A 25,479-nucleotide genomic window follows, 5' to 3' on the forward strand; every position below is an offset into this window, starting at 1 on the left:
TTTCTCTTTCTTTGTAAAGTATTTAATGGAAATATAAGGTGCTCCTTTATTTTTAATCAAAGATCTCTCAGATTACATGGTAAAAATAAGACCGCATTAAAGGTTTGGTGTTTGAGTAGTGAAGTTGGGATTGCCTTCGTGAAAGTATTTGAATGCTGAATCTTATAATAAGGGAAGAACTCCTTATTTGTTTTGTATTCATTGAAAATTTAATAGAGATGATAAAAAAAAAAAAAAAAAAGTGGTACATATTTGGTCCTGGGTGCTCTCTCAGGGCATTTTTCTCTGAGCTGTGTATCTCCCAGGTATGGACAGTGTTCTGGTGGATTCATTGAATCTGACCTTCCAGCTCCATGCACGGTCCCTGAAATAGGAGGCGGTGAACCGCATCTTCTGTCTGTGGGAAACCCCGCACATAGATCTGTTCACTTCCCTGTTCTGCTTCCTGGTCAGGGCGGACGGAGGGTTTGGGTCAGATTACTTCATGCACCACTGGGGCACAAGCCTCCTGTACACTTATCCCCCGCTTCCACTAGTCTTGATACTCCAAAAACTCCCAACAGGACCGAGGCAACATGATCTTGATTGTGCCTTTTTGGCCATGTCAGATCTGGTTCCCGCTCCTGCAGGATCTGGCCTCATAGCTTCCAATCTGGCTGGGGACTGCTCTGCCCCTGATCACGCAGGATTAAAGCAGGCTATGCCACCCCAACCTCCGAGCCTTGTCCCTCACAGCATGGATGTTGACCAGGTGACCCTGCAGAACCTGGGCCTTTCGGATGGTGTGTCTCGAGTGCTGTTGGTGTCCAGGAAGCCTTCCACAAGATCTTACAACCTCAAGTGGAAACAATTCTCAGTTTGGTGTGAGGGGAACAGATTGGACCTATTCTCATGCTGTACGCAGAGACTTTTGGACTACCTGTTGCATCTGTCTGAGGCTGGCTTGAAGACTACCTCCATGAGAGTTCACTTTAGTGCCATGGGGCATATCAGGGGATGGATGGCACGTCCATATCCACCCATCTATTTGTGGGGTGTTTTATGCAAGGTTTACTGTATCTTAAGCCTCCAATAATGCACCCAGCAGTCTCCTGGGACCTCAACATGGTCTTGACTCATCTCATGAGGGCACCATTTGAGCCCCTGAGGTCTTGCAATGTGAAGTACCTATCCTGGAAGGTCATCTTCCTGGTGGTCACCTCAGCACGCAGGGTCAGTGAACTTCAGGCTTTGGTATCATTCCCACCGTATACAAAACTTTTCCATGATAAAGTGGTTTTGCATACACATACGAAGTTCCATCTCAATCCATTGTCCTACTCACCTTTTATCCAAGGCCACACTCTCACCAGGGTGAGCAAGTCCTGCAAACTCACTACTGTAAAAGGGCCCAGGTTGGGAGTCACAGTATCCAAACAGACCTTATCCAACTGGCTAGCGGACTGTATTTTTTTTATGCTATGCACAAGCGGGACTGCAGCTTGAGGACCATGTCAAAGCTCATTTGGTTCAAGCTATGTCTGCTTCAGTAGCTATCCCAACTTCAGTAGCTCACTTGCGTGCAGTGCCCTTACATGAGATCTGCAGGGTGGTGACCTGGAGTTCTCTGACAAGCAGGATGGTAGTCTTCACATGTGGATGACATCTGATGGAGCCCGCTGCTATCCGTGCGTCCATGCGAGGTACCCCTTTAGTCTCTTCCGATGTGCAGTAGCCTCACGGTTGATGAAGCTCCAAATTCTCAAGTGTTTTCTGTCTTCTCAGGGTTTTTTCTGTGTCTGGTCCCCCTTTGCATTCGGTTCCTCAGTTCGATAGGTACCCTTGGCTTTTGCCTTCTTTATTCGTGGTCGATTCCTGACTCTTGCACCGTGGTGCCTGTTGGTTATCGACCGCACGCTGGCCTCATTTTTTGATGGTGTTAGGTTTTCGACTGTGCCCCCAGTGCCCACGGACCATGTCTATCATGGATCTGCATGAGGTGTGTATCCTCTGCCTGGGGGCCTCGCATGATATCCGGGGGTGTCGTTTCTGTGACCAAATTACCCAAAAAGGGCATCGTGCATGCCTGGATAAAATGGAGAAGCTCTTCGGCTCTCCAAAACTGTCCACTTCGGCTTCAGTATCCTCCACGCCCAAGGACCACGGGGAACCATCCCAGTCTCTTCCCCTGGCGGTCCTGCTCTCCAGTACCCCTAAGGACCGGGGAGAGGGATATAAATTCTTGGTGGTATCTCCCCTCCCCCCCCCTAACCTTGGGGTCAGTCTTCCTCCGTGCCGGGGAAAGACCAGGCTGAGCGCCAGAAATCCAGGAAGCATAGACACCAGTCATCGTCCTGCCACGGGTCCAGTTCCGGAGCAGCATTGGCAGCTGCCGAGCCACCATCGAAGCAGCACTGGCCACTTGGAGGCCCCATCCCCCAGTAGCCAGAGGCATTTCCCCACCAGCAGCGGTGCTGGGCGCCATACCTCGTGAACCTTCCAAGGATGTGCCGGCAACACCTTGTCTCCCTCCATCAGCCTTATTACTCAGGACTTTCAGGAGGAGTTGGACCGCGGAGTGCAATCGGCAGTGCTCAGTGTTAGAGCATCGAGCTGCCGGCACCACCAGCCCCCATAACGGTGCCCAAGCCTCCACCTTTGATGTTCGAGCTCCATTGTTTGCCAGGGCTACCATCTGAACTTCAGCAGACTCCAGGTAGTGTTTCCCTATGTCTGTCTTGGGACCCGCCCACCCATCAGGTTGTCCTTCAATCAGAACTTTCCGCTCTTCTAGCAGTGGATGCGGTAGAATCGGTCCCCCATGAGCAGTGGGGCCACGGCTTCTTCTCAAGGTACTTCCTCATTCCAAAGAGGAATGGCAGCTTGCCCCTCATCCTCGACCACGTTCTTCCCACAGCCTTTCTCACCCGGGGGACCGTGCTCTCCACATCCTGGACTGCAAGCGGGCACTCGCTTTCTACTTGGATTGTACAGTGAGTCAGTCTACCCAGCTCTTTGTGTCTTTTAACACCAATAGACTGGGAGTAGCAGTGGGGAAGCAGACCCTATCCAACTGGCTAGCAGATTGCATTGCCTTCTGCTACGAGCTGGCAGGGTGAAGGCTCACTCTGTAAGGGCTATGGCGTCAGTGGTCCATCTGCGTGCGGTGCCTGTCGAAATCTGCAGGGCCACGACCTGGCGTTCTCTCCACACTTTCATGGCTCATTACTGCCTCAACAGGGATAGTTGCCAGAACAGTGCTTTTGGCCAGTCTGTCCTGTGCGATCTATTCCAGTCCTGAAACCAACTATCTTTCATTGTGCTCTCTGTGAGACCAGACCCGTTCCCCACAGTGCCGCAATTGTTGTGCCCATTGGCACCTTGTTCGGCTAATGTGGGTCTCTCTGGTTGAATGGGGCAGTCTGGAGCTCTGTAATCACCCACATATGAGGACTACCGTCCTACTTGTCCTAGGATAAAGCGCAGTTGCTCACCTGCAACAGGTGTTGTCCAAGGACAGCAAGATGTCCTTGGACAACTCCCCACGATATTGGGTTCACCTTCAGTTTGTTTTTTCTCGCTTGTATTTTGCTATATAAGTGGGACCTCACGCAGATAGCAGGCTCCATCGGATGATGTCACCCACATGTGATGACTAAAATCCTGCTGTCCTAGGAGAGCAACTGCACGTACTCTCCACACCATAAAACCCGACTCTTCCTACCTCGGACCCTGGTTCAGGTGCGGGCTTTCTCCCAGTGTTATAGCAGTGCTAGTTGTTGTGCATGTTTGCACCTGTTAAATGCTGCACATCTTATGTTTAGGAGTAGCCTGTAGCTACGCATTCACCCATGTGTGAGGACTACCATCCTGCTTGACCTTGAAAAAGCAGAGTGGCTTACCTGTAGCAGGTGTTCTCCAAGGACAGCAGGATGTTAATCCTCATGCAACCCGCTATCCCACGGATTTGGGTTTCTTTAGGTTTGTTTTATTTTTCGTGAATTCTAGGATATAAGACTGAAGAGGGAGCCCGCGTGGATGCAGGCATGCTGGGCCTGCTCAGTGTGTCAAAGTTTCTAGAAACTTTGACAATTTTCTATGCTGGGCTTCTTCTGATGATGTTACCCATGTATAAGGACTAACATTATGCTGTCCTTGGAGAACAACTGTTACAGGTAAGAAACTCTGCTTTAGCTTTCATTTTTCCACTCAAACTTACTCTGGACCTTCAAATTAATGTTGCCACTGAATTTGTTTGTGGGGCTGGCTCCTCCATTAGTCTGGTACTGAGTGAATTATGTGGCAGGCTTAAGAAACCGGCTGTGGAAACTTATGGAGCAGTTCAGCAAAGTTTTGGCTGTCTGTTAAAAAATGGATTCAGTCCTGGGTAAATTAGACCCCCCCAGGTTTTAAGGCATGATTTATTTCTCCAGCAACATGACTCAGTTGAATGTTCTAAAGCAAGATGTGGCAAAAATTCAATTTGTACAAACTACCATGGTTCAGGATCATGGTTTGCTTTCTCAAAGAATAGTCAGGAAAACTTTTCACGTAGGTTCAATCTACAACTCCTGAATTTCCCTAAGATTGGAGAATTGTCTCTGGTGACTTTAAGATACTTTGTTGAACTCCTAAAAATTTTGCTTGATAAGTTTCCTTCTATTTAGATTTTACTATCAATTTCACCTCAATCGTGTGGTCAAGTAGATCAAGAAGTTAATAGTATACCTATGGCAAACTTGATTTTTTTTTTTTTTTTTTGGGAGGCACAGGCCTAGAGATTATTGAAAGAGCAACCCTTTTAATCTCCTTTTGTTTCTGAATCTGATCTAAGCTATGTAATGTTTTTGTATTTAAAAAAAATATGAATTATTTTTATGATCAGAAAGTAAGAATTTTTCCTTATTTTTAGTTTCTTAGGAAATGAGAAGGGGTTTCCTGGCCTTAAGGAAAGATACTTTAGATTTGGGAGCCACATTTATCTTACAATCGTTCTGATCTTTTCCCCTCAGCAGCTTAAATCCTTTCTTAATGCTAGAAGAATATTAATGTCTTCTCCCGTTCCCATGACATCTTAGAAATCTTGATTTATACTAATGTAAAGGCTTCTTTTTTTCCTCTTGTTAATGTGGTTCCTTATGCAGTTTTTCCTTATCTCCCAATCTTTTCTGTCTGTCCTCCTTTAACTTCAATTTCTTATTGTTTAGTGTGAGGACACTTATGGATAGTCTTCCATCTTCAGTTGATGGAAAGTGTGTTTTTTCTTGTCCTCCATTTTTCCTGACAGTGTCTTGTTTTTATTTGCTTTGTTAAATTAAAAATGTATAAGTAAAAAAAACAAAAACATTTAACTCTGATATTCAATGCAAAAAACCTTGTTACATAATTATATGCTAAAATATAGGTTAAAACTTACACTAGCATTAGCACATTTGCATCCAAATCCTATGTTAATGAACCTATTGGATATTATCCTGCAATGCAAGGATGTATACTAAGGGTGAAACTGCTTTGCATGTGTTTTTGTAATGCTAGAAAACAAACTCCCAGGTCAGAAGGTGAGTAAAACAGCCCAAGCTGTCGCTAGTAAAGGCAAATACAGCTTTATAGTAGAGGAGGGTCAAATCCCTTGTAGAAATGAGATGTTTATATGTAAACAAATAACTTCTGCAAGCCAAAAAGAGGCCAGGACAGGAGCACTTAGAGGTGGGGATGCTGGGGCAGGGAGTGAGGCTGGTGTCCAAATTGCCCCAAGCATGGACAGACTTATCTCCTGGTTAGCTGTTAAATGGCTATTTGCATTTATCATATTGCATTTGTTCTCCAGAGAGAGCAAAAACACTACAGCCCAATTCTGCACTACCCAGTGCATAATAAGCTTTGATATCAGAAAGTCTGTCTTGTCAAACATCACCAGCACATTCCTCTCTACACCCTATGTAGACCCTGAGACAACTACCTCACTCACCATGCTGGGCTGATTGAGGAGCCCTTCATTCTGTAGAGCTTCCCATCCTTGGGCAACCTGTCCTGGTGAGGGACAGCAGATTGAACTTATTCTCCTAAAACAAGCAGAATGATAGTCCTGACATGTGGGTGACATCAGATGGAGCCTGGCACAGAAAACGTCTGTCAAAGTTTCTAGAACTTTGACTAAGCACACTGAGCATTCCACTATTCACGCGTCCAAGCAGAGCCCTCTTTGGTCTCTTTTTTTTTCCACGGAGCATTCATCTCGCGAATGTGGAGCTCATGCTTTTTTTCTTTCAGAAAACGGTTTTGAGTTCCTTTCTCATTCATTTCTTACGCCGGGTCCCTCCATCCTTTCCTGGCCCTTGTTTAGAGGCATTGCAGTAAGTACCTCATTGTTTGTGGTTGATTACCAATGGTGCTGTCACCCAGTGGCTACTGGCCATTGATCACTTGGCAGTTACTTATTTCTATGGCATCATCTGGGTTCTACCGCTGCCCCCAGTGCTGCCAGACATTGTCCAATATAGACTCCCTTGAGTTCTGTATATTGTGCCTCTGGGCATCGCACGACGAGCTCAGTTGTTCTTGTTGTGCTCAATGACCTCCAAGGGTCACCGAGCACGCCTGGATAAGATGGACAATTTGTTTGGGGCCAGAAAGTCTGAACCCTGGACATCTGTATCGAGGGGCATCAACACCTCAGGGCAAGGAGGACCCTGTAAGTACTGGTCCTGTCCTGTCTTCTCCTTTGCCAGTTCCTCTGCTTGAATTAGGTGCTGGGGACCGGCCTGTTCTATTTCTTCCCTGTCTATGTCTGGATCATCGCCGTCACCCTCTGTGCTGAGGAAAGATCGGGCCGAGCATCAGGAGGAGTCAAAGCACAGGCATGTCACCTTCCTCCCATGGCTCCAAGTTTGGAAAGGTGCTGGCATCATCAGACACTTCTGAAGCAGCCTTGTGCCAAGAAGACATCGCCCATTGAGGCCAAGAGCCCGAGGCGGTCCCCATTGGTTTCAGTGCCGGGCACCAGTCTCCCTCAGAGCTCCAAGGGAGACCAGGTTATGACTCCTCAAGTTGTACTGTCATCGACAGTATTCGAGGAGGAGTTGGAGTACAGAGTGCGGTTGGCAGTAGGACAAGCCCTACAAGGCATCGAGCCACTGGCCCCCTCAGGGCAACCACCACCTCTGGATCCTGCACCATCCATACTGGCACTGTTGCTGGAGCAGTTGGATCTGCTCCTCTGTGCATTGCCTATGCCGATGCCTGGGAGCCCTTGCTGCCACGGGGCCACTGGTGAGGCCACAATCGGCAGCCATTCCCATCACTGATTCCTCAGACGAAGGAGGGCTGGCAGGGCTGGTGGTTCCTCTTCCACAGCCGATTCTGCGGCCACTGTGCCCTGTGTTGCGGGTCCATTGGTGCCTTTGCTGCTCTCAGGACTCAGTGCCCCAGGCACCCCGGCCCAAGACTACACTTCGGGCTCCCCCACTGGTGTCACCGGGTAGTCTAAGAGAAAATAGCACTCCTTATGACCTGTGGGAGGACAAGCCTTCCTTCTCTTTCTCAGAGGATTCTGAGGACCTGCTTTCTGAACCCTCTTCTCCAGAGGAGAGACACTGCTCCCCTTCAGAGGACTTGACATTCGCATGCTTCGTACAAGCCATGGCGGAATTGGTGCCCTTCCAGCTCCTGACTGAGGAAGACTCCAGCCACAAGATGCTGGATTTTGTTCGTGGATGCAGTTTCAATCCAATGGGTTTGAGCAGTGCCACTTCCCACACCAATCTGTGGTGGTGGAGTCTGCCCTCAAGAAAGCAGAGGTTCCATACCTATGCCTCAGCTCCTCCAGAACGTGAGCACAAGGCCCTACATGCCCTGGGCTGCAAGGTTTTCTAGGGATCTATGTTGGCGGCCTGCATTGCCTGCTACCAATTATGAGTCAGTATTCTCTGGAAACAGGTCCAGGAATTGGTAGACCGCCTCCCTCAACTCCATGAGGACTTCCTGAAGGTTGTACAGCAGGGATTGGAATGGGACAAACATAAGGTTAGGTCCGCATATGATGTCTTTGAGATAGCAGCAAAAGTAGCTTTAGCAGTCATCAGTACTTGTCATATGGCCTAGCTACGAGCCTCCGATCTCCGACCAGAAGTGCAAGTCCATATTGCCAACTTACTTGTGCCGGGGAGAATCTCTCTTCAGAGACGAGATTAAGGAGGTGGAGCTCAGCTGAAAGATCATCATGAATCCCTGCAGCATCTCTCAGCTAGCACCTCAGACCCACAGTCCTCGGGTAGAAGAAAAATCCTCGAGGCAGGGACTTCAACACCCATTTTATCGCCCGAGGAAATACCCTCCAACTAATAGGGCACAATCTCAACAGGCTGAAAGGTCTCACCCTAGACAACAGGACACCTCTAGAACTCAGCTGGCACCTCAACAGACTCCTACCACCAGTTTTTGACTGGCTGTGAGGGAATCTAAGCCAGTTACCCATGCAGCTGGCGGCAAACCCTCTGATCAAGGGTCGGCTGCAGTCCTTTGCGGACTGTTGGACGGCCATCACCTTGGATCAGTGGGTCCTCTCCATTGTCCATCAGGGGTACAGGTTAAATTTCCAGGAGGTTCCTCCGGACTCTCCCCTGTGTCCTTCTTGGGGGCCTTCGTTTCCTAATTTGCTACTACTCAAGGAGCTCTCTACCTCACAATGGCCAGGGTGGTCAAACCCGTCCCTCCTGGACATCAGGGAAACTGCTTCTACTCCCAGGTATTTCCTCATCTCAAAGAGAACAAGAGGCCTTTGTCCGATTTTTGGACTTGAGGGCCTTGAACAAATTCCTCATATGGAAGAAGTTCAAGATGGTCTCACTGGGTGCCTTATTCCTCTCCTGTGCAGGGGAAGACTGGCTTTGCTCCCTTGTTCTTCAAGACGCTTATGCCCAGATAGGGTTTGCCTGTATCCACTGGCAATACCTCTGGTTTGCGGGGGTGAACACCATTTTCAGTACACGGTGCTGCCCTTTGGTCTGGCTTCTGCACCCCGCGTTTTCACGAAGTGCCTTGCTGTAGAGACAGCGTATCTGAGGAAGCTGCGAGTGCAGGCCATCCCTACCTGGACGACTGGCTTGTCAAGAGCATCTCCAGGCAGGGGAGCACTGCAGTCCTTACAAGTTACCATTTGGGTCTTGGAGACATGGGGTAAATGACTAGGAAACCCAATGTCCCAGCTGGTCCTGTCCCTGAACCTGGACTTCATTGGTGCCAGGTTCGACCCTGTGCAGGCTCGAGCGTTCTTACCCAGGGATCGGGCACTCAGTTTATCTTCTCTAGCAGAAGCGATCTCTCAGCTTTGCCAGATCTCTGTGCGCAGCATGTTATGCTTGCTGGGACACATGGCTGTGACTGTCCGTCACTCCCCTTCCTCGCCTTCACATGCGCAGGGCACAGCGGACCCTGTGGTCCCAATAGCACCAGGCTACTCAGGACCTTCAGACGAGCATCTGAGTCGTTCCACTACTTCGGGATTCCCTATCGTGGTGGATGGTTCTTCACAACTTAAAGGTGGGGGTTCCGATTTAGGCTTCCCCACTCAAGTTATACTCACCATGTATGCCTCTCACATGTGCTGGGGGGCTCCTATTGGATCTTCAAATCCAGGGTCACTGGTCAGCACAGGAGGAACGATGCCAGATCAACTTCCTTGAGCTTCAGGCAATCCAGTATGCCCTTTGAGTGTTCAGAGATCAACTGACCACCAAGGTTGTGCTCATCCAGACTTAGTCAGGTAGCGATGTGGTACCTCAACAAGCAAGGAGGCACGGGATCGTTCCTCCTTTGTCAGGAGGCAGTCCAGATCTGATCATGGGCTCTGTCCCAAGACATCCATCTCTGAGCCAGATATTTGCTGGGACAGGCAAATATGCTGGCGGGTGACTTAAGTCAGTCCTGCCAACCACCCAAGTGGTCCCTGAAGCAGGAGGTAGCGAACCAGATCTTCCACCTTTAGGGAGCTCCGGACATGGACCTCTTTTACTTTCTTGTTGCAGGGGGAAGCAGTCAGTTCTACTCTCTACCCTGGCGGAAAGGCAGGAAAGCATCGGATGCCTTTGCCTGCCACTGGATCTAGGGCCTCTTGTGTATGCCTATCCTCCTTCTCCTGAAGCTCCAGCAAGACCGAGGGACCATGCTTCTCATCCTGCCTTATTGGCCTTGGCAGATCTGGTTTCCGCTCCTGCAAGATCTCTCCCTGCAGGAGCCGATCCATGTGGAAACATCCCCAGACCTCATAACACAGGATCAGGGAAGGCTGCGCCTTCCCAACCTCCAGGCCTTATCCCTCACGGCTTAGATGTTAAAAGGATGACCTTACAGCCCCTCTCAGAGGGCGTCTCTCAGATCCTGCTAGAGTCCAGGAAGACTTCCACCAGGAATTCTTACAATTTGAAGTGGAGGAAATTCTCAGTGTGGTGTGACAGCCAGGGGTTGAACCTGTTCTCATGTGCTACCTCTAAGCTGTTAGATTACCTGCTGCACATCTTGGAGGCTGGCTTGAAGACCATCTCAGTGCGATTGGGGCCTACCACCAGGGGGTGAATGGTTCGCCCATTTCAGTATAGCCTATTGTGTGCAGTTTCATGCAGGGTCTACTCCAGCTGAAACCTCCCCTAAGACCCTGTGGTTTCATGGGACCTAAACATGGTCTTGGCCAATCTGAAGGCACCCTTTGAGCCCCCTACACACTTGTGACCTAAAGTACCTGACCTGGAAGGTCTTTTCTTGGTAGCTCAGTCAGCGAACTTCAGGCTCTGGTATCTTATCTACCCTAAACAGCTTTATCACGACCGGGTGGTCCTACACACATACCTTAAGTTCCTACAGAAGGTGGTGACTGATTTCCACCTTACAGTCCATTGTCCTGCCAACATTCTTTTCTAAGCCTCATTCACATGGGGCGAACGGACTCTGCACAGTCTAGATTGCAAAAGAGCCTTAGCATTCTGCCTGGAGCGAACAGCAGGCAGACAATCCATGCAGCTCTTCCTTTCTTTTGACAAAAATAGATTGGGAGTTGCTGTATCCAAGCAGACCTTGTCCAACAGGCTAGCAGACTGCATCTTTCCGCTGCAGGCAGACCTACAGCTGGGAGGCCATGTCAAGGTTCATTCCATTCAAGCCATGGCGTCCTCTGTGGCCCACTTATGAGCGGTCTCCATGGACGAGATTTGCAAAGCTGCAATATGGAGTTCCCTCCACACCTTTGCTTCACACTACTGCTTAGACGGGGAAGGTAGACACTAACAGCCATTTCGGCCAGTCGGTCCTGCGAAACCTTTTCAGTAATTAAACCCAACTCTTCCTGTCTCAGGCCCTTTGTTCAGGTTCAGGCTGACTCTCTCTTGCAACCAGCACTAATTTGTTGTGCTGTTGGCACCTAGTTAAGTGCTGTTTGTCCCATGTGTATAAGGGAGCAGCCTGTAGCTAGGTATTCATCTATATGTGAGGACTATCATCCTGCTTGACCTAGGAGAAAGAGTTGCTTACCTGTAACAGATGTTCTCCTCTTTTTTTTTTTTTTTTTGTTCATAATTCTATATTATAAGACTGAAGAGGGAGCCCCGCGTGGATGCGTGCATAGCGGCATGCTCAGTGTGCTTTTTCAGTTCTAGATACTTTGACAAGTTTTCTATGCTAGGCTTCATCTGATGTTACCCATATATGAGGACTAACATCCTGCTGTCCTAAGAGAACACCTATTCAGGTAAGCAACTCTTTCTCCTACCCTCTTCTCCAATTGCCAGGGATCTGCTGAATTCTGACTCGTGGGTGTTGATCAGTGTGAAGGTGATCCTAGCTATGGCACTGGCAGTCAGTGCTGCTATACTATACCAGCATTGCGGAGGCCGCAGACAACAGTGTGTGTCCAGGATGACCTTACCCACTAATTGGACTGCAAGCCTTCCCTCAGCCCTTCACTCCTGTTATACCACCGGACAGTAAACTGTTTTAGGGGATTAAATAAGATATCTCATCAAAGCAATGCCTGCAGCGTATAACAGGCTTGCTGACAAGTTTTGCTGCTCTTTAGATTTTCATCCACGGCTTAGACATCTACCTCCCCGTATGCCTTTTTTTAAACCACTTCTCTGCATTAATGCTGATTTTTCACCTTAAATCACATTTTTAGCACATCTTTTTCCATTTGGCTGTTTTCAGCTCCTGGTTTATTTACATCTTATTAGCTTATGAGTTCTTGTGGTACCACAAAAGTGCATAAGTAAACTAAAACCTGTGCTTAAATTTAGCCTGGATTTTATTACATTGGCCCCTTACATAGAAACACAGTAGTAATGTAGGATTTCAATTATCCCAATATTGATTGAGTGACTGCCTCATCGGGAAATGACAATGTTAAGTTTCTAGACCCTGTAAATGACATGTTTAAACAAAGCTTCTGCTGTTGCAACCTCTGCATATCTGAGCACATATTCAGTGGTGTCTGCTTCTGCTGCACCACCCAATGAAGATGAGCCTACTATACCTGCAGCTTCTTCACAACAGGGTTGTTCCGCAAACTCGCCCTAAATTCCTTATAGAAATGGTGTCTGCATTCCAAATTAACCAAGTTATTCTGCCAGCATTCTTCGCAAGACTGTATGTCTATAAAGGAGAAATGAGCTCTTCAGTCCTTGGACTGCAAGAGAGCCCTGGCGTATTACCTAAAACGGACTTAGCCTTATTGTTGAGCTTCTCAATTGTTTGTGGTGTTTGATCCCAATATGGACAAAACCTATTTGGTTAGTGGACTGTCAGATTTGAAAGCCCCTGTAATACAAGCCATGTTGAATGATGTCTTAATGCTTGTTTAATGGATAAAGCAATAATATAAATATTTCCTGACATGATGTACTGCAGCTACAGTTCAATGGGTAAGATCTGTCAAGTGCTCATAGCTGGGATAAAGCTTAAATCCAGTCCACTTGGCCAGTCCGGGTCAGTTTCCACAGTAATTCCTCTTAATGGATAAACACAGGCAATACTTGAGACAACTTCTGCTTACAGGACTAAAACAGAGCTTTAAGACTTTCACATCATATAACATAAGTATAAATAGGAGTAAAATCTTGCGAGCATTCCATTGGGATCCCATACCATCTCTTGGCCTCCTAGATGTCTAAATGCCGGGTTCACTTTTCAAGTATCTCATATATTTTGAATCCTCTGAGGACCAAATCAGATCCTCAGGGGCAGGACCATACACCAGGCTTTCAACAATCTAGGCCTAGATTTCTGTCATTTGATGTCTTTACATACCAGACCACCTTGAGCCAAGCAGACCCTGGTTCAAGGCCAGCTGAAATGCTTTTTAGCCCTAACATGGACTATAGAGCACTGTTAAGCACTGGCTGGCTTACAGATTATAAACTATCAAGGCCTATCAAGTGAGAGCTATGGTAACATCAGAAGCTCACAGAGAACCACTTTCATTGAAGACATAAACAAAGCTGCTACAGTCATCTGTTCACATCTTCATGTCCCACTATTATCTGGACAGAATGTCCCAAAGAGCAACCTTGGGCAAGCAGTTAACTTGGGACTCTTCATGTGTTAAGGTAGATTTATGCCACCTTGTGGGCCGAGAAAGCAAGTTTGTTTACTCGTAAACATGGTTCGCTGTAAACAGGATAAATCAGCCATACTCAATACCTGCCCACCTCCCTAGAGAGTCTACTACTTGCTAAAGCTCCAAACAAAATGGCGTATTTATCATGCTATTTATGGAGAACTATGTTTACAGGTAAACTTACTTGATCATTCGCAAGGAAAACTGAAAATGACTACATGCACTTTTTTACTGACAAACTAGTTTTTACCCTTATATCAGAACAGGCACAAATCCTGAACAGATTATTTTAATACTTCAGCATATAATAAAGGTAAGTGTTAGATGCACCACATACAATAAATCTATCTAGCGTGGACACGTGGTTCGCTACTGAGGAACTGTATGGGCCATTTTGGCCTTTATCTGCCATCATTTTCTATGTTACAATCTAGGTTTCCATCCTGAAATTTCCCTAACTTTTCAGATAAAAGGATAACTGGTCTCGTAGAATTGTTCATTTGTTCCAGACTTGTAATCATTAGCATCTCATGACCCACATACAAAAGACACATGGGCCATTGCTCATTAGCCAACATGCAGTCTTTGGCTACTGTATGTATTCTGACACATCTTTTGATGTAATGTATTGTTATACAAATGGTTATTATTTTTGTATTGTATCAAATATAAAGATTATGTTCATGGTGAACCTGTATTTGCATGTGTACCTTGTTTAAATAAAAAGTTACAAAAACAGACACATGGGCACATCAACCAAACCATGCTTTTGATCAAAACATCAGATTTCCCTACATTTTAAGTAATAAAAATACAAACCTTGTTTGCACTGCTTTTTAATAACAAAGAAATCTAAATGCTTTCATTGGTTAAATAAAAATGCAGTAGGATCTAGAAATGATGGCAAACTCCGATCCTCGAGTGCAACAAATAGGCCAGGTTTTTAAGGATATCCACAATGAATATGCATTTGTGAAGTAACACAAAGCCACCATTATGCAAAGAAACAAAGGGACAATACCAGCACCCCCTCATGTACATGGGGAATTGGACCTGGGAAACCTCTCAGAGCAAGTGACTATCTCCATCCTCAGTGCAACCTCTCTAGTGCCTCTCAAAGTGGGAAAAATATATTCAGACCTTTTTTTTTCTTTTTCTCTGACAGAATCAATTACAAGAAGAACTTATCACAAGATAAAGATATCGTTGCTGATCTATCTCCTCTGCTTCATATCAGACTTCCAGACTCTTCCATCTTGATGGCAACTATATACCACCTCCTAACTACCAATGTAACAGTTCTCCTCCTTTCTATTTAATTTCCCAGGAGCATATATTTGTACTGCTGGAGAAAGCCCCTCCTTTGTTGCCGAGCACTAAATCCTCCCAGGTGATAGAACAAATAACTGCTATCCTAAAAAAGATTTTCACATCATTTTACTCTCAGATAGAACCAGTGACTATTCCTGTGAGCCTTCCAGGTGGAGACTAATCTCCATTACAGGAACTTCTGAGGTCCCTACCAATAGAAGATGTCTTTGAATTTCCTGGGCCAACAGAGGAAACTATCCCACAACTTTCCCCTGCAGATGATGACCTGCCAGATACACCATTGAGTTCTCTGAGCAGTTCCACAGGCATCCTGTCAGATCCTTCAGAAGACACCCCCCCCCCCCAAGTAATTTTTTCCATTGGAGGACTTAACTTATTCCAAATTTGTGGAAAAATTGGGAATAGGTTTGAACATAAAAATAGGCAAGATGCCAGAACTGAGATCTGAAGCATTAGGCATCTTGAAGATTTTAGATATACCTGCAGAACCTCCAGCTAGACACTGTTCTGGTTAAGACAGGGGAGGAGTCCTTTTTCAGGATTACGGTACTTGTGGCATGGAAGATGGATTAAAATCTCACCTAAAAAAGTCCCCTCACTACAGAATGGTGCAGTTACCACACACCTCTGTAGTGGTAGTCTGTTATGAAGAAGGCAAAGAAATCTAGACTGCACTCTTAATACTCCACAAGATCCTAGACTGATTACAAAGAATTCCAGAGTTCTATGCTCAATTCACAAATCCAACAATACCACTCAGTACCTCTACAAATGTGTACAAAAGCTCAAACTATTCTTAAAGTCAGATTGAGAGAACAAGTGACACCGCAGCTGCTGCCCATTCTAGAGGAGAGACTGAGACACCTCCTTCGATCAGTCTGAGGCCTTTCCCCATCTCAGCCCATGCTTCAGCAGTGTGTATTGTGGCACACAGAATGGCTTGGCTTAGGATGAGTGCTATCAGGGAGGATGCCCACGAAAAATTAGCATACATCTTCTGCTGCAGAGACAACCTCTTTTTGGAGACTAATTTGTGAGACTTGGTCCCTTAATTTAAAAGAACATAGCTAATATATAACGTCCACTGCAGAGCAAGGAGGACAATCAAGTACAAAAGACCATATTATCAAAGGAAACTGTATAGACAGCATCAGCCTTACCGGACATCGCCTTACCAACCACCCAAACAGCAGAACGAGTCATTGCAGAAAAGGGGATGCCAGAGAAATGAAAGACCTCAAACAGCAACAACTGCCAAACCTCAAGGTTTTTGAGCCCAGTCCAGGTACAGCTACAAATTCAAGTTAGAGGCAGATTAACTCATTTCTTCAAGGCCTGGTCCGTCAACATAACGGACAAATAGGTATTAAACATAATTCACCATGGGTACAAATTGTATTTCCACCAATATCTGCCCCAATTTTATATTTAGTGGCACCACTGTGGGATCCTTCACAGGAGGCCCAGAATCTACTTGTACAGAACACAAGCCACAAGATATCCGTGCCTCAGTACAGCAGTCTATTGTTCTCAATACTTCTCATCCCGAAGAAAACGGAAGGCTTCCATCCAATTTTGGACCTTCCTTCTCTCAACAAGCATCTGCACATAGAAAAATTCAAGATGCCATCCCTAAAATCAATACTACCATTCAACGATTAGATGTTCACTGGATCTCAAGGACACTTATACTCATTCTAATCTACCGTTCTTATTGGTGCTACCTGTGTTTCAAGATAGGATCGGATCACTACCAAAACAAGGTCCTGCCGTTTGGACTCAACTGCCCTGAGAGTCTTCATGATATGCCTAGTGATGGCTGTGGCTTACCTGCAAAGGAAGGGAATATGGATCTTCCCTAACTGGACAACTGGCTAGTAGTCTCTCCGAATTTGGAAAATCTTCAGATACATCTAACAGATACAATTCATTATCTTGAATCTGGGATTCCAAATAAAATACAAGAAATCAACACTCACTCAGATTCCAACTCATCGGTACAAACACAAACCTAGTCCTTGCGAGAGCATTCCTTCCCATAGACAGAGCCAAATATTACACTGTCTCCAACTGCATCAACCATTTTACTCGACAGCACACCTAATATTAGTATTACTGGGCCACATGGCAGTAGAATCATGCAGTACCGCAAACTTGATTACACGTGTTGAATACAGTAAGGCTTGAAAAACCAATGATCACAGTGCCAACAGCCCATGTCTACCAGAGTGACAATAACACAGTTTATGAAAGCAGCCATGGCGTGGTGGCTAACACAGCAATCTTGACCAAAGGCATTCTCCTTTATATACCACCTCATCAGCTAATCCTCACAACAAACACATCCACTCATGGATGTGGAGCCCATTACTCCACTACAAGACACAAGACCTGTGGTCTCCAGAAGAATGAACCTTCTGGACCAGTCTGTTGGAACTCAGCACAATAAAGAATGTTCTTCACATATTTTGTCATATACTAAAGAGATGTGTAACAATTCACTTGGACAATCAAGTAGCCATGTTTTACATAAACAAGCAAGGAGGGTCCAGTTCCTGGATCTTATGCAAGGAGGAGGTAAACATCTTGAATGGGCAAAAACATTACCACCCTTCAAACAACCTACCTACCAGGAATAGTGAATACAGAGGCTGACACACTCAGCAGAATCTTCCACCCTCACAAATGGTCCGTCAATCAGCAAGTAGCAAATGACTTATTTCACTGCTGGAGCCTACTGTGGATAGACCTATTCGCATCGAAACACAGCAGAAAGGTGAACAGATTTCCATTCACCCAAACCCATTCAGGGAATCTCAGGATGCATGCCTTCTCTCCTGGTCTGAGGGCTTAATCTATGCTCTTATCCCAATTCCACTGATTGCACGACAGTCCAGAAATACATTCAAGACAAAGCGAGGATGATCCCAATCGCACCGGCATGGAAGAGACAACCTTGGTATGCCTAACTAGTACAGCTTGCTGTTCAGGCCCCAATATCTGTAGGGAACAATTCAGTTCTCCTGATGCAAGGAGGAATTCTCTTCCATCCATTACATTCCTCCCTCCATCTGATGGGCATGGATGTTGAACAGAAAGCGTTCGTTTCAACTTACCACATTCTATTCAAGACATCGTTTCTGCAAGAGAACTTTCCACCTGCAGAAACTAAGTATTCAAATGGTGTAGATATTCCACATGGTGTATTGCTAACACCATCAACCCATTCTCTCTGTACACTTAACATATGCAAATATGAACATTTTTTTTTATCTGAATCTGGTCTCGCAACTTCTTCCATAAGTGTACCTCAGTGCAATTGCAGTATATCACAACAGAAGAGATGGACCTTCCATTTCCACTCACCTATTTATATCCCATTTCATGAAAGGTATGAAAGGTCTACTTCAAATTAAACCTCCCATATGTAAAACTCCTGTATCTTGGGACAGAGAAACTTCTGACTTCCCCTTTTGAACCTATGGATTCTGTATCTTTAAAATATCTCACTTGGAAGGTTCTCTTCCTAGTAGCTGTGAGAGTGAGTCAGCTTCAAGCATTAGTCGGTTTTTCCAAAATTCTTGTCAAAAATAGTATCCGCTTTTCACCTAAATCAATCAATCTCCCTACCTATTTTTTCCTAAACCACGCAATAACATAAGGGAAAAAACACTACACACAATTGTGTACAATTCTGGTCTCCACATCTCAAAAATATAGTTACGATGGTGAAGGTACAGAGAAGGGCAACCAAAATGATAAAAGGGATGGAACAGCTCCCCTATGAGGAAAGGCTGAAGAGGTTAGGGCTGTTCAGCTTGGAGAAGAGATGGCTGAGGGGGGATATGATAGAGGTCTTTAAAGATCATGAGAGGTCTTGAACGAGTAGATATGAATAGATTATTTACACTTTTGAATAATAGGAGGACTAGGGGGCATTCCATAAAGTTAGCAAGTAACACATTTAAGACTAAGCGGAGAAAATTCTTTTTCACTCAACACACAGCAAAGCTCTGGAATTTGTTGCCAGAGGATGTGGTTAGTGCAGTTAGTGTAGCTGGGTTCAAAAAAGGTTTGGATGGTTTCTTGGAGGAGAGGTCCATTAACTGCTATTAATCAAGTTTTCTTAGAGAATAGCCACTGCTATTAATTGCATCAGTAGCATGGGATCTTCTTAGTGTTTAGGTACTTGCCAGGTTCTTGTGGCCTGGTTTGGCCTCTGTTGGAAACAGGATGCTGGGCTTGATGGATCCTTGGTCTGACCCAGCATGGCAATTTCTTATTTTCACATTGGACTGCAAATGGGCTTTAGCATAATACAAACACCGAACTCGGTCACAGGTGCACTTCTCCACTGTCTCTTATAATTCAAATGCCTTAAAAACAGCAGTAACAAAGAAACTTGTCTTACTTGATAACCCAATATATTAAATTCTGCTATAACGTAAATTCAACATAACTTAGAGGGCCCGTAAGAGCACATAAAGTGTGAGCAGCTGCCCACCTTCATGAAGTTTGTCAGACATTTGCAAAGCAGCAACATGGTCATCGATTCATACCTTCACGTCCCACAATTGTCTGGACTAGCTATCAGCCTCCGGCAGTTCAGTGGGCACAGCAATCTTAAGACACATGGCAGTTGACAACTGTCCTTGAGGAGTCCAGGTTGCAAAAAAAAAAAAAATGCTAGACGCACATGTCAGTCATAACTTCACAGCAACCCTAAGCTTGGGACTCCCAGAAAGCATGCCTAATTCAGCCTGCTTATCAATTGGGGGGGGGGGGGGAGCAAGTTTGCTTTCCATAAATGGTGTTTTATGTAGAAAGCAGGATGACTTCGCCATGCAAACCCACCCTGTTCCCTGGACAGCCTTCTATTAACACATACTTTATTGTGACCTGAGGGGAGAGGGTGTGCTCAGGAGAGCAAAGCTCTATAAGCTTGGAGAGATGGCTCCATCTCTATGCTGTCGGATGACTTCACCCGGAAACCCTGGCTAAATCATCCTGCTATCTGGGGAAAACACCTTTTATGGTAAGCAGACTTTTCTAATTGGGGGGAGGAGAGGAGTTTTGCTTTTTGTTTGCTGATCCGGTTAACTGATACAATTTCCCCCCCAGGAGAGGCTGATGCAGTTTTGGCTTTATCCCATTGATTGTGTGGATTTCTAGCTCTTTTCTCAGAGGAAATCAGAACTACAAATCCCATATTTGCAGCATGGAAAACCAGGACTAGATTAACCCGCACCCCCTCCCCCTCCCCCCCCCCCCCCCCCCCCACACACACAAAAAAGAAAAACAAAAACACTATTGGCTAAGAATGTCTTGTTACTATAATTTTTAAAAGATGTGGAACAGCAATATGTTTTATCAACAGAGCAAGCTGCTACATACCACGTGAAATCTTAGAGGTGCCAAAAATCTGCCGGGCAGATTTTCAAAGCCTACGCGTGTAACGTGCGCCGAGCCTATTTTGCAAAGGCCCGTTGGGCGGTCTTGGGGCGTGGCCAGAGGCCTCTCCACTGCCGCTGGGCCTGGGAATCGTGCGCTGGGGGGGGGGGGAGATTTACGTAGGGCTGGGGGGCACGTTAGGGGAAGGGGGGGGGAGCAAAAGGAAAGCTCCCTCCGAGACCTCTCCGATTCCGGGGCGGCCTCTGAGGGAACGGGGAAGCCATCGGGGCTCCCCTAGGGCTCAGCGCACGCAAGGTGCACAAGTGTGCACCCCCTTGTGCGTACCGACCCCGGATTTTATAACATGCGTATGTATAACATGCGCATGTAGGTACGAAAATCTGGCCCTGTGTGTATATTGTAAAACGTACACGTGTAGTGTCCAAATATACAAATAGGCATGCCTTGTCATGGATTGCAAGTTTGAGACAGGAACTATAGTTGATGGAAGACATCGAATCACCTTAATAATGCATTTGAAACCAGTTTTAATCATGGTTAAATGAAGTGGGTGCTGTCCCAGCTCACAGCCCCCTAGATGAGGGAATCCCAGCCCTTGCACAACACCGATATCTGTAGGTTGGATTGAGGGTATATATGTACCAGGCTCTGAAGGGAGCCATAGGTTGTGCCCTCTCACGAAGATTGTTAGAGCAAAAGCTAAATTACAGAAGGAAGAAGATAAGGGGTGAATTTGGAGAAGTGCCTAGCCAGACATGAAAGTTTATGGTGCTTTGCTTCTCCCTTGCATAAATGATAGTGAGAAGAGTTGAAATAGATTCCATGTGGACTAGAAGCTTGATATCTCACTTCTTCTGTACCCCAAAACTTGTACCATTAGTTTCTCTGCATTCATTTCATATAGTAAATCATGGACTCTGTTTTTGGGGGGGGAGGGGGGTTTGCATCAGGTATTTCAGGTTGTGGAGCTTTATTTTCAAAATATTTGTAGGGAAAACACTTTCCTGTTGCTTTAATAACTATCCTTGCACTGGTATCTTGTATTCATATTTTATATTGCCTCTTCTTTTTATTTAGATGATTCTCCGCCAGCGGAGCGAGAGCCGGGTGAAGTAGTAGACAGCTTAGTGGGCAAACAGGTGGAGTACGCCAAAGAAGATGGCTCAAAAAGGACTGGCATGGTCATTCATCAGGTGGAAGCCAAACCCTCAGTCTATTTCATAAAGTTTGATGACGATTTCCATATTTATGTCTACGATTTGGTGAAGACATCCTAGATGTGATACTGACCTTTTTTTGCCAAATTTGTGGAACAATTAAATGTAAAATTTGTAGAGACACAAAGAAAAACTTGACTGCTTTCCAGTTTCATGAAAGCTTATATGTCCTGCGAGCCCACAATCTCTGCCTGTGGAACTTTTTTTTTTCTTTTTTCGTTCAGAACACGCATATACACACACACAGAAGAGAGAACAATTTTATGTAAACGTGATACATCTTGTGCAAAGGAACTCCTTATTGCAGGAAATCAGTATTTGGAAATGGGAGGAGGATCTGGAGCTAAGAGAGCATCTGCAAAATAAAGCTGTGCAAAAAAGCTGAGCTAGTGTCGAAACCCTTTAAAAAGAAAAATATTTTTTACTTGTTCCATGGAAAGTAACTATTTTTTCCTTTATCCCACTTGCCACACGAGTGTGGCTTGGTGTATGTTAAAGTATGTATGTGTCTGCAGTGATAGATAAATTTTACACAAGTAGATATATATATCTCATGTGTGTGACTTGGCTATCAGCAATCCTTTCTGGACAATTTATCGATGGATTCTGAAACCTTTTGGAAGAGAATGTTTGAAAGGGGAAAATGTTTGGGCAATGTTAAAGGTCTAACTCGCAATCAAACCACTGTCCTTTCTAAGGAGTATGTTTATGTTTTTGGGGGTGGCCTTTTTTTTTTAAAACAAAACATAGCATGTCCTGGGGGGGAGGGGGGTCTGTAGTAATGTGGAAATCACAAGGCATATCCACACCAGTCAGAATTGTGTTTAAAGGGAAAGTTAGTAGCCCACACAATCTGTGAACTAGGAAATGTAAGCATGTTTGACTCTTTTATAGAAAAATAGCCCTTGGAAAAAATGCACAAAGTTTGGCCATTTTGAACTGTACACATTTTTCCTCCTGCAGTTGTTGTTTACCCATTGAGCATACATCACTTTAGATTGAATTCTGCACTGTCCACTTGAACAAGAGTGGCCCTTAATTTGTACTTTCTGCCTGGACATTTCCTCAGTTTCAGTTTTGTTAGATAAATCCAGTGTCAAATATATTAAGTTCATAAATTGGTGGGAGAACCATATTCTTTTACAACACAGATGCACGGTGCCTTCTCCTGTGTCCACTGAGTCATTTTAAATCTTTTTGTCCAGGAAGTTTTGTTTCTTTTTGCGATATTTTTGTTGATTTTGTATCTGTTTACCTTGGAAAGGCTCTGTTGCCCCCAAACTGTCATAATCTTTTTGTGGTGTATACTGTCTGTGTGCATTCTTACTTGAGGTAGGCCATTTAATGTCTGTTTATTACTTGGACACGAGTACTCTAGATGCCAGCAGTATACAATCTTGTAAAACCTTGGTAGTTTCAGTGGTGGTGCCCTCTGCATTATAATATGGATATAAGTAATAGATCAGAGTCTTTGTGCAGTTTTAATTCTACAGAATAGTTATCTAAACAGTTGCAAAATGACAGCTTAAGTGTATCGAAACTCTGGATATGGTCAGTATAGCAACAAAATTGTCATGTTACATAGTTTAAAAGGTAGAGCTTTGCAAGTTTATCAGTACAGCTTCATGTGAGTATATGAAGGCAGTCAACGCTCTAGGGGAAAAGGATACTTGGGTATCTAATTGTAGGGAAAAATGCAAAAGGTGTTAGCCTAATTGCCTGCAGAGATTTCAGAGGCCCTGATGACTTCTAATGTGGTGTCCTACCTATTGAAGACTCAGTTCTTCAATCCCCTTTCTACTCATCTTTTGCCTGATTCATATTTTAGCCTTAAGGTTTGTGCCTCATTTTCTTGTTGAATGGTAACTAATGCTCATCTTATAAATAACACAGTACCTTAATTCTTTGTCTATTGCTACTATTGCAGTATGTCCAGTATTTCATCTTGGGCAACCAAAGGCAGTCTTTCAGTAAATAGCTTCTCAATGCAGTTCTTAGGCACTAAATACCAGAGTCGTATATGTTTCTTGTGTTTTTGAACAAAGTGAGCAGATTTGCACACAGTGTTTTTCATCCTGCAGATCTGTAAAGTGTTTTGTTTTGGGTTTTTTTCTATTGACTCTTTAAAGAGTCCTGCATGTAAATCTCAAAGCTGAGCCTGGCTCCATGAGCCCAAGTTGATATTTGTGGCACGAGAATGAGTGAGTGTATTCAGTATGCACAGGCATAAGTGAGTAAGAAAATGCAATGAAATTGGGCTGTACATTTTAAGAACATGGTGATTGTGTTTGGAAAAAAAAAAAAGTCTCCTAAAACGCTTAGCAGTTAAGACTTACGTTTGGCTTTTCATTTCTGCTCACCACATGCTGTCACAGTAAAGGATGTGATCTATAAATTTGAGGGGGTAGGGGGATGGTTCTTAATGTTCCTTGTATCTGTTACATTCTGGGTTTGTTTGTTTTTTTAATTTTTGTTTGGGGAGGGAATGGTTTTGAGGGGCTGCGATTGGATTTCCTCCACCACCACCATTTTGGAGGTTTGAGACCATTTCCTCTCCCAGCCCATCTGCTTTGGGCTTCTGCTGTAGGCTCATGTTTCAGATCTGCATGCAGTGCTTGCGTTACCCTGGTAACTAAATGTTGGTTCCTTGTTCTTAGGAGGTTCGACATTGTTTTTCCCAAATTATCATGGGGCTTGTGTGGCAACGCAGGCCATGAATCTGTATAAAATTTTATTGGCCTTTTCCTCATTTACCTGCTGTAGTATTGATGTATATTGTGTGTGTGTATGTGTGTGTGTGTGTGTGTGTGATGTCAGGCTGCCATGTATAAACATTATAAACAAAAAGACAACTTAAAATGCAGACCATCCTTTTTTGCATGCTTAGAAGGTAGAACGTTAAATGTAACAAACTAAAGTTGCATGTTAATGGGTTTTTTGTTTCTCTCATCCCCAGCTCCCCCATTTTTTATTTTTATTTTTTTTTTTTTTTTTTTGTAAATTTGCTTATTGTGCTGTTTTCAATGGTTGTTAGTAAGATTAAATGCACTGGTAAGGCAATCATAGTGCCAACAGAAGGTAATATTCCAGTTGTGAGTCATACAGCATTTGAAAGGACCATCATTCTGTTTCTAAGAAGTCAACAAAATCACAGTTTCAAAACAATTCTCCAGGGTTTTTGTACCTTTGTTACTCCTATATTTTTGTTTTTTTCTGTGCCAAATCCCCTAAAAATTAATTGAATGGTAAACCTACGAGGTCCATGTCTCATAGAACAGCCCTCCCTTAACGACATAGTAAATCAATTTACGTTTACTTAAAAAAAAAAATAAAATTAAAAAAAAAAGAGAAACATTTTCCAAAGACAGAAGCGATTGCAGTTCCTTTAATAAAGTAGGTTACAGCCATGTGTGGTTCCTTGCAAATGCTGTGGATTTTTTTCGTATCTTACATCATTAGTGCAATTTGGATGGTTCTTAGTATGTGTATAGTTCAAAGGTCTCTGTGCTCACTCTTTAATAGTAGGTAAATGACTTCACTTTTAGAATGTTTTTGTTTTGTATTTTTGTTTTTGTTTTGTTCTTTTTGAAACAATGTAGACAGTACCCTGTTCTCTGCATTTAGAAGTATAAACACTTTCAATCTGTTAATTCTGTAAGTAATTTTTATAATTATGATGTAACTCTATCCTTAATGCATTTAAAATAAACCCTTTATGTGCAATTTGTGTTCACAAAGTTTATTCTTCTGTATTGAACGTAGTGAGCCGACAGGTCTAACTTTTTGATAACTATAAAAATTGAAGATATCAATATATGCAATCATTTTTTTTTTTCACCTGTAATTTTACTTCTTGGTCAAGTAAGAATATTGACAAGCAGGTATTTAAGTGAGATGGATTTGATTGTAAGCTAGCTTTTAAATTTTGGTACAAAGTTTAAA

At 44.4% G+C, this 25,479-nt stretch overlaps 1 protein-coding gene across 4 annotated transcripts in view; it reads left to right on the forward strand.

The window, feature by feature from the left end:
• The window catches only part of SPIN1 (spindlin 1), a 255,466-nt gene extending 230,525 nt beyond the window's left edge, over positions 1-24,941 (forward strand). For all 4 annotated transcript variants that reach the window (XM_029618305.1, XM_029618329.1, XM_029618321.1 and 1 more), the window contains one exon: positions 21,398-24,941. In XM_029618305.1, coding sequence (XP_029474165.1) covers positions 21,398-21,597 — 200 coding nt within the window. In that variant the 3' untranslated portion in view covers positions 21,598-24,941. The remainder of the gene's footprint in view (positions 1-21,397) is intronic.
• Positions 24,942-25,479: the final 538 nt, after the last annotated feature.

This window comes from Rhinatrema bivittatum, chromosome 1 (genome assembly GCF_901001135.1).
Source record: "Rhinatrema bivittatum chromosome 1, aRhiBiv1.1, whole genome shotgun sequence".
Classification (NCBI taxonomy): Eukaryota; Metazoa; Chordata; class Amphibia; order Gymnophiona; family Rhinatrematidae; genus Rhinatrema; species Rhinatrema bivittatum.